This window comes from Leptosomus discolor, unplaced genomic scaffold (assembly GCF_034619465.1).
Source record: "Leptosomus discolor isolate bLepDis1 unplaced genomic scaffold, bLepDis1.hap2 HAP2_SCAFFOLD_29, whole genome shotgun sequence".
Taxonomy (NCBI): domain Eukaryota; kingdom Metazoa; phylum Chordata; class Aves; order Leptosomiformes; family Leptosomidae; genus Leptosomus; species Leptosomus discolor.
This window is the reverse complement of record NW_028237772.1, coordinates 761,075-771,187: the sequence shown is the minus strand read 5'-3', so window position 1 is coordinate 771,187 and position 10,113 is coordinate 761,075. Positions and strand designations below refer to the sequence as shown.

Here is a 10,113-nt window from a genome sequence, read left to right as displayed (position 1 = left end):
GAGAAGGCTAATTGCTCTACAAAGAGCTATGAATTTCAGGAGCTTACCCATTAAGGAAAAGAAAGGCTCTGAGACTTGACAGACTACAGGGAAGGAGGCAAAGATGAACACGAGCTAGTCTCAATCACACAAATGCCACAGAGTTACAGCCCAACGAACTTTTCTCAGAAAAACTCCCGGGCTACATTTTGTGTTGCATGAAAGAAGCTTCCCCATAAAAAAATTGAACCCCAAAGCATCAGACATGCAGGGCACAGCGCTTACCTAGAGAAGGCCGAAACAGAGAGTTTGGAACTTGACTGAAGTCCTATCGGGCATCAGCGGCAAAACTTCACCGTTCTGATGCCGCCCCAGGGACACCCTGGGAATATTTCTGCCCGCGACACTGCCCGAGGAACAAAGGGGATTTTTGAAGCCTCCCGACTCCTGCCCCCCTCGCGGCTCGGTCTCTCCCCGGCGCACACAAACGCTGTTTCTCCAAGGACGATCAACTTCTCCACTGCGAGGGCAGCCCAGCAGCAGCCTGGAGAGGTCATGCAGGACCCATCCTCGCCCAGTTTGGCCTCCACAACAGAGGACGCCGCCAGCACCGCGGCCGCCGCTCCGAGCTGGCTCCCAGCAGGCTGCGCCGGGAACCACCCGAGGCCCTTCCCACCCGCAGGCCCTGACCCCACTGTCCCGGCAGGGCCCTCCCCCGGGGCACCCCCCTCCTCAAGCACAGCCTCCCCGCCGGGCCCTCTCGCCGCCGGGCCCTACCCCCGCCCCGCCGAGGCGGCCCAGCCGCAGAGCCCCCCGCACTCACACAGTGACGGGGAGCTGCCAGCCCTCGCCTCCCTGCTGCACCCCCCGCCAGCGCCACCGCCATGGCCCGGCGAGGCGGGCCGCGGCCTGTCCCTATGTGCCCGTCCGGAGAGGCTGTCAGTGCCCGTGGTGGTGCTGAGCAGTGACAGCGAGGAGGAGGAGGAGGAGGCGCTGGGGGAGGAGGAGGAAGAGCTGGTGGAGGAGGAAAATCTGGAGGAGGAGGCGGAGCAGGAGGTGCTAGATGTGGAGGAGGAGGATTATGATGGGGTGGTGGTAGGCGACATGGTGGTAGACGATGTGGTGGCGGTAGAGGAAGAGGAGGACGAAGACGAAGACGTGGTAGAGGTCATCCCTTTGTCTGAGAGGATCCAGAGAAGAGTGGAAGTAAGGAGGGAGGTGGCTTTCAAGGTCCCCCACCTGGGCAGTGGGGATGCATCCTGGAGAACTGGCCCTTGTGCCCGTGGTGACCTGGTGGCACTGGGCAGCCGACGGCCGTGGGAAGCCCTGGCGTTTGGAGCAGGGTCTGGCAGCAGCTGCCATGGCACGGCTGATGCCGAGAGGCCCTCCTGGTCCCTGCTGCCGGCCTCTCGGCGGGACTCCACAGAGCAGCCCAGTAGGTCCCTGGTAAGCGGAGCGAGCCCAGAAACATCCCCCCCCGCCCAAGAAGTCCAAATACAGTCAGAGGGACAGGGAGGCACCCTGCCAGGCGGCGTGGCAGAGGAGGAAGGAGTGAGAAGCACGGAGGAGGCAGCAGGAGCAGGAAAAAGAGAGGAAGAGGGCCCTTGCCACGATGCTGAAAGCTCAGCGACCAGGGGACTGCCAGAAATACCTAACGGCGGCGCTGGATCCTGGTACTTGTCCCCACAGCCCACCTCTGCCTTGGGCTGAGTGGGGTCTCCTCTCTGTGGAAGCCTGACCCAGGCACCGGTTCCAGCTCTCTTCCAGTCCGAATGCGGTGAAAAGATCCTCGGCGCCTTGCAGGCCGCGAATTATTCCTGCCTGGTTGAGAATCAGACTGTTCCCTGCAGCATCACCTGGAGGAGGAAGATCGTGTCATCTCAGGTTTGTGAGCAAAATCTCCCTGTTCTTGCCCTTTCCTTCCTCTGTTACTTGCACTCGTTAACAATTGTATTTAGCAACCCAAGTAAAAACCCTCGAATCTCCCTGCCTCAGAGCTCTGAGTGGCAGCGCTGGTTGGAGCGACTCAGAAGCAGACTGTTGGTCTGGCTGTTTTCCTGTCTGGACAGATGGAAGAAGAAGACGAATGGGCAGAAGATCCCAATGTCCTGGCTGTGCTTCACTTGGAGGAGCTTTTGTCCATGGTTCACAACTGCGTACAAGTGAGAGTGCTGATGACTTCTGTGCCCCCAGACACGCCTTGCTGTGAAGGTGGTGGTTGTCATCCCCCTTCACGGCAGGAAGGTTTTGATGGGGGTTGGAGCCACAGTTTCAGTAAACCAGAAATCTGGTTTTAGAAGCCATTAACGGGTCAAAACCACTAGGGTTGTACAATGCAAAGTTCTGACAAGCTTTCGTTCCCAGTTACAACTTGTCACAGATTTTTGAGGAGGTAACATTGGCAGATGAAGTGAGATTATTTTTGATTTCCTTCTGCCTGTCACGGGTTAGGGCAGGAAATAAAGGGCAGTGAGGCCACTGCCGTAACTTTGTGCTGCATCAAGTATTGCCTGCTTGCCCCTGAGAAGCATCGCAAACAGATTTTCTCATCTGCAGATCCAGCTACAGAATCAGAGCCATAGGTTGCTGCGCTTGCATGTGCACCTCAGAAGGGTTTAACTCCTTTTCTCTGTTGATCTTTGCAGGAGGCCCAGGGCTGTGCAGAAGGACAGGAGACCCTCCAGAGTTACGTAGCTCATGCGATGGAGAAAATGCCCGGGAAAACTCTGGCGCTGGCCGTAGTTGGAGCACAAAATTGTTTCAGGTTAAACTCTTTTCCCTCCAAATGTTTCTGTGTTGTCTCTGCCCTTGAAAAACGCCATCAGCGCTTACATTAACTCCTTCTAGCAAAGACTGGAGCGTAAGAGGTGTTCCCACCCAGAACTGCTCCACACTTTGTTGTATAGAAACAGAAGCAAAGGTCCATCCAGCCTGTCACCACAATGACCTGGGGAAGAGCGTGAGCTCCCAGCCTTGCTTTACTCTTCTTAGGTCTTTCCTATTTCCGTCAAAAACCAGACTGGGACAGGCAGCGGTGAATGGAGACCAAAAGGAGGGACAGCGAAAAGGGAGAAAAAGGAAAGCTGAGGACTCTGGCCCAGTGGTAACCAGAATGGAAGAGGTGAGTCCTTTTCAAACTGATGGCACGCAGCCACCAGCTCTTGTTGTCTGCCATTGCTTGAGCATTTGACCCAGTCCCACACTTTTTGGATGGGGGGGATTCAGCCCCCGTTAGTCCGTGTGTCTGTGGACAGAGCTCTTTGGGCTCAGCTCCCCCCTGCTCAGGGACGTCCCTGCTCTGCCACGGACCGACGTGTCTCGTTCACCTCCATCCTGACGTCCGTCTCGCTCAGCATCTCTCGCCCTTCGTGGCCCGCTGGCAAAGCATGTCAGCGCTGCCTTGGGCTGGCTGGCCTGCGTGGAACAAGCGCCTGCCACTGAGGAGCTGCAGCAGCTGAAATGGCACTCAACTGCTCTTAACTGGCAGGAGACAGGCTGCCCCATAATACTTCAGTGCCTTAAATAAGCTGTTCCCCAAACGGGGAGAGCTTCGATGTTCTTGTCCTCGAGCAAGATGCTGTGACCCTTTCAACCAAGAGTGGAGTTGGATGTGAGAAGATCCATTGTTCCATCTGTTGTTTCCAATGATCTTTACAGGCCTTGCTCGATGTGCAGCTGAGGAAACAAATCCAAGTCAGGTTTTTTGAGACCTGGGGGGAGATCGGAGCATACGCCACCGTGTTCACAAAAGCTGTAGCTGAAGCACCGTTCAAGTGAGTAAGCAGACGAGGTTTGGTCATGTCTTCTTTGGAGAGGCTGCACTTTCACAGGGACTGGGGGGGAACAGCAGGTACGGGGCTGCACTTCAGGGCAACACGGTGTGACGATTTTGAAAGACCAGGCGACACAGAGCAGCTGCTCATTCAGCACAGGGTTGGTTCTTGGAAACGGAGGTCCTGCCCGGGGAGGGGTGGGGACAGACTCTGGTTTCACATTGGAGTCTCACTTGACATCGAGCAAAGCTCTTGTTGTCAGTCTGATTTTAGGAGTGGGAAGGGATCGCAACTAGAGCTGGGCTTTTACAGCACCAGCTTTTCTTCCGTGTGTAACCAAGAGAGACATTACTGAGGAGGAGCTGCTTAGCTGCTGCCATGGATAAGGAAGAACAGCAGCAGGTTGCACAGCAGTGGCTAAGCAAGCCCCCTTGTGCTGTCCCACACGATCGTAGCATTCCTGTCACAGCAGCTGCTGTATGTCACATCTTGGCCGTGAGAAGAAGTGAGATGTCATTAACAGTGACACGTAGAAGTCTTTCATTACGGTTGACAGTCAGAAAGTGAATTCTTGTTTACCACTTTGTATGTATGTTGGCTTGTGTCAGGATTGCTCCCAAGTACAGGATTGTTCCTTTTTCGGTAGGAAATTTGATTTAAAGAAAATCGGGCCCAGTTTTTAGCATTTACTTTGATGCCAGCGGTGTCTGTAATAGCATGGAGTGAGAGGTGGCTCTCCTTCTCTGTTGGCCGTGTGACAACAGGTGCAGGGATAGGATTTTCTTCGCAGCCTCATTGCCTCATTTTCTTTCCCATCCTTTGTTCTCCCCAGGCGAGAGCGAGAGAAGACGGGGCTCCCTTTCAGCTTAGAGAAGGAGCGGTGCAGAGGGGTGAAGGCGGCTCCTTCTCAAAAGGGTCTCTTGGAAGCTTGGAAGAGACAGATACAACAATTTAACCGGGTCAGCCTCGAGACGACTGAGGCTATCGTGTCTGTCTACCCTTCTCCTCAGCTTCTGTACCAGGTGAGGATGCCTCAGGAATACTGAGGACTGTGTGCAGGCAGCCAGCTAACGTAAGGAGGGGAAGAAATCATTTCATTGGTATTAAATTGGACACAACAGTTCTGTGCGAGCTGTTTAGTAAGGCAGTGAGGGAACTGGTGCCACGGCACCCATTGCTTTGGCCTTACAGAGCAGGCTACTGAGGGAGCAGTAGTGGTTCTGCATAGGCCTGTGAGCTCCCAAATGAGAGCTGGGGAGAGACGGGGTGAAAAAGGAGCGTCCGTTGTGAAAGGGTGGAGCGGTGACAGGCGCAGAGATCGGATTATTTTTTTTGAGCAACGGATGCAACTGGATGACACTGCTGTTCCTTTGTGTTGCTTTTAGGCCTATAGCAGATGCTCTTCGGAGCAGGAGAAGGAAAACATGCTGGCGAATATCCCCGTGTGCCGCGGCGACGGTGTGACAGCCACCTCCCGGTGGATCGGCCCAGAGCTCTCCTGCCGAATCTATCTGCAGATGACTGCCCCCAGTCCTGGCCTCTCTTTGTATTTCACTGGGTACCCCAGGCAATGAGGATTTTAGTGTTTGCCTGGTTCAAGTACTCAGTTTTCTGCCGGGCACAAGGACTTAGAGAACAAACAGTCATCGATCCTAGTTTAAAGACTTAAAACAGATTTAGAATTGATTGTAGCAGAAGGTTGGATGAAGTTGCTGAACGCGTGGAGTTTACACAAGAAAGATGGTCAACATCTTCCAGAAGAGCACGAGTTGGACATGGTTGAGAGTCGACAGTTCCTTTTATTTATTTTATCCAAAATAAAATATTTTGAATAATAACGATCTTTGCTTCTTAATATGCCATCTTGAATGCAGACAGCTATGCCATCTGTCAAAAGGAATACTTTCTACTGCAAGTAGTTATCTTCCCTCTCCACTGTGAAAAATCCCAATGCTAAAGCAACGCGGTGCTGCCCCCCAGTACCTGCCCTAGTGAGGTGGAAGAGCTTTGCCTCACCAAATAGACTCAGTGTTCCACTGTGGCAGATGGGAAGGAGGAAGACTAATTTTCAGATATCAATTTAGACTGCCCTGGTTCAGTCTCCAGACGACTTAATTGATAGAGGGTCTTGAAATCTGATTATATGCGTGGAATTATGAGATCTGAACAGTTTGCACAAAAAAAAGCTTTCTTTTCATTAGATTGAGGAATATGTTTTTAAGAGAGGGTCAGACAGTGAGGGACAAAGAAAGAGGGTCGATTTGTGGATGGAAGGGCTGAAAAAAGGAATACCTAGAGAAGTAATGGACAGACAAGCCACTAGAATCTTAAAAATATTCCTATCCAATTGGATTAAAGAAAAGCCCAACATCCCCTCTGCACCCTCTTTCCCAATTCGTGCCTGTAAGACCGAGGAGAGAAAAAATGAGCAGCAGGCAAACGATCTCCTCCTCCTCCTGTCAGTGAGCTGGGGGGAGGAGGGTGGCAATATTGAAGGAGGCTCACTGAAAATGAAAAGGGCGGTTTGGAGATTACTTGTGCAATTGGGCAAAACGCTCCCTCACCAGTCCCTGCAGAGAGGGTGCTAAAGCTGCCCGGCGAGACAGCAAGTTTGATCCCTGACTCCCTTTCTGTCTGCGAGAAAATACCACCAGCAAAAATCCTACTGTACGAGTGCACCAATGGGCGTGGCAACATCGACATGGAACCCGCACACTGTTTAAAACATTTTGGTCTAGTACTAATCAAAGTAAGTGGGGATGTAACTGTGTGTGGAAAAAGGAATCGGGGGCGTGGAAATGTAAATATTGTGATCGATATGGAGATGCAACCATTTTAGGAGGAGCACTAGGACCAGGAAACACATTGTATTCTGAGCAACCCATAGACTCTGCAATGTGGGAAGGTCCCTTCGCCAATGGGACCTGGGCTTTGCAAGGGAATAACTGGATATGCGGACGGCAGCCTATCGAAGATTGCCACCACACTGGTCTGGTATATGCTATGTGGGATCCTTTAGGCCCCTATTCTTCCTGTTAGCCTCTGACGAGGGAAACCAGCTAGGAATTAGGGTGTACGATGAGTTGAGGCGTGAGAACAGGAGGACTGATACCAGTCTGACCCGAAACAGTGGTCAAAAGTGGAGAAAGGATGAGCGGCCCACTGAGAGAATCAGACGACATTATGGCCCAGCTAGTTGGAACCCCAACAAGCTGATAGCGGGAGCCAGAGAACCGATCTATAATCTTAACCGCATAACCCGCTTACAGGCAATATTAGAAATCCTAACCAATCGGAGAGCTGATGCTTTGGACTCGTTAGCTGACCAATGTACCCACATGAGAAATGCCATTTTTCACCTTCGCATGGTTTTGCATTCTCTGTTAGCCGAGGAAGGAGGAGTGTGGAAGGATATCTTCGAAATAAGGGACATGTGAACAATCCAGCCTTTCCAGAGAATTGGAGCTGGGACGTACTGGAACTGCTGAAAGTAGAAACAACTTCCGGTGCAGGGGGCATGAACGTCTTACAGGTGCAGGAGAAGAGACAGCCGCCATTCATGACGCCGTTGTAATTTCTTGAAGAAGATGGGTGTGAACATTTGTGACCGTGACTTGAACATGACTCGCAAAGTGGCCAATCAGGTTGGACTATGGGCCGTTAGTTGCGATGAAGCCAATCAGTATTTATTGGGTGTGGTCGAGGGTTATAAATGGCACTGGAAACACGGAAATAAAGGTTCACTTGTTAGATCACATTGATCGTGTCAGTGTCCTCACGCAGCTCCCGCACAGGGGTGTGTGTGTGTGGCAAGGTTTTGGTAGGGAGGGGACAGGGGAACCCCGGCGTCACCCCTGGGGTCACCCTAAACCCCCCCTTCCCCCTCCCCCCCCTAAAAAAAAAGAAAAAACAAAACAAACCTCACATAGGAAAAAAAAATCTTGAAGTGCAATAAAGAATCCCTGCTTAATAACACTGAGTTGTTGTTGAGTTTTCTCAGATTCAGTTGACAACCCAGAGGCGACAATCTCTGTCCGACTGCAGGAGCCGCTGAGGACAGGGACTCCCTAGGCGCGCCCCGGGACCTTTCCTCGGAGGGACTCCCTGACTCATCTGGCTCACTGCAGCGGTGGACAAGGACCATCTATGGAAAAAGGTATTCCTTCTGGTCTGCTTCTGTAATTTGCTCAGTGCTCGCACTGTGCGCTGGTCAGCATTGATGTCGACGTGTATTTTCACCACTTGCACTGATATTTAACTACGTGAATTGGAACTTGTCTGACATAGGTATGATATTGGATCTTAGTCTGCTCAATGCTATAGTTGCTATTGTAGTAATCAGAGTTGCAAATGTCCTCTTGGGTCTTTTGTGTGAATGGTGTAAAGGAGCTCCTCGTGTGATAGTGTAAAAATTGGTTATCAGTGTTTGAATGCGTGAGTGAGTGAGACGCAGTGTTCTTGTTATAGTTATACGGATGATATTTTGTTAGCCGTACCTTGTTTGCCGCTTTTAGATGAAATAGAAAAGGACACGCGGGACAGTCGCTTCGTGGAAATGGAAAGAAGAGAGCGAGACGGAGCGCGAAGACACAAAATCCTTCTGACAGCCCATGGAATACCCCAGTGTTTGTAATCAAAAACAAATCAGGAAAATGGCGATTGCTACATGACCTACAACAAATTAATGCTGTCATAGCTACAATGGGAGCTCTACAACAGGGCCTACCCTCACCGGCCATGATCCCCGTGAATTGGGGAAATATTGTAGTGGATTTAAAACTTTTTTTTTTTATTTTACTATCCCATTGGCCTCCCAAGACAACGAAAAATTTGCATTTTCTGTGCCTTCTTGAAATCCTGTGGAACCTTCAAAAAGGTATCAATGGAAGGTTTTACCAAAGGCACGAAAAATTCACCAACAATTTGTCAATGGTTTGTAGCACAAACTTTGTCACCTGTGAGGGAAAAATTCCCTACTAGTTATTGTTACCATTACATGGATGACATCCTGTTAGCATCAAATAGCAAGGAGCAGTTGAGAGACATGGAGAATTGGACCAGAAACTCATTACAACAATATGGAATAGTTATTGCCCCCGAAAAAGACAAAAGGTAGAACCCTGGAAATATTTGGGAATGACAATTACAAGTAAACAGGTTGTGCCACAGCCTGTGAAACTCAACCTTAAGGTTAAAACACTTAATGATGTACAGAAACTGATGGGATCTTTGAATTGGATCAGGCCCTATCTTGGGCTGACAAATTCGCAGTTGCAACCATTATTGGAATTATTAAAAATTCTACTGATCCAGCAGAACCCAGAATATTAAATGAGGAAGCACTAGGTGGAATTCATAAGGTGGAACAATCTAGACATGAGAAATTTGTCTCTCGAATAGACTTGGCTCGATTGGTACAATTCTTTGCACTAATTGACACAACTGTACCATTTGGTGCTTTGGTGCAGTGGAATCCTGAGTGGGATGACCCGTTACATCTTTTAGAATGGATGTTTTTATCATTCCAGCCACGAAAAACTGCTCCTGGATTGTTTGAACTCACTGCTGATGTGATCATAAAAGCCAGAAAGCCATGTCTAGAACTAACAGGGCGTGATCCAGCTACTATTGTTTTTCCTGTTCTAAACTGGTATTTTGAATGGTGTCTGGCAAATACTTATGAGCTACAAGCGGCCGTGGCGAGTTTTCAAGGGCAAATATCGTACCATCTACCATCGCACCCGCTACTGAAATTTGCTCGAGAAATACCATTTGGTCAGAAAAACTTCAGCCAGCCAGAAACTGTAAAAGGCCCCACTGTCTTTACAGATGGTTCAGGAAAATCAGGTAAAGCAGCAGCAGTATGGTATGAAAACAACAACTGGAGCAACAAAGTAGTATATCAAAAAGGTTCTCCACAATAGTAGAGCTGCGTGCGATGGCTGTTGGTTTTTCTATTTTTACTTCTCCTGTAAATATTGTCACTGATTCAGCATATGTAGCCAATGGGGTTAATCCATTGGATAAAGTGGTCTTGACTATGTCAGACAATCAAATCTTATTTGAGGTGCTTTGGAACTCTGGAAGAGCATTCAACAGTGAAAAGAACCTTCTTTTGTTATGCATGTTCATACTCATACCACTTGACCCGGATTTTGTACAGAAGGTAATTCAAGAGTGATGCTCTTGTTTCTGCTATGGCTCTAACTACTGTTCCTAACACGAAGCAACAAGCTCTATTATCACATCAATTTTTTCATCAAGGTTTTCGAGCTTTACGACGGCCGTTTGGTTTGTCCCGTACTGAGGCTCGTTCTGTTGTAGCTGCCTGCCCTGATTGCCAGGGAACTCACACCCCAGT

At 49.9% G+C, this 10,113-nt stretch overlaps 1 protein-coding gene across 1 annotated transcript; it reads left to right on the top strand.

Annotated features, from left to right (window-relative positions):
* Positions 1 to 1,083: 1,083 nt before the first annotated feature.
* On the top strand, positions 1,084 to 5,326 carry LOC147412852 (structure-specific endonuclease subunit EME1-like). Its single transcript, XM_086480958.1, is given in 9 exon segments — positions 1,084 to 1,461; positions 1,463 to 1,652; positions 1,736 to 1,863; positions 2,049 to 2,141; positions 2,625 to 2,743; positions 2,971 to 3,100; positions 3,637 to 3,752; positions 4,585 to 4,774; positions 5,138 to 5,326. Coding segments are annotated over 9 exon segments (1,533 nt in total).
* Positions 5,327 to 10,113: the final 4,787 nt, after the last annotated feature.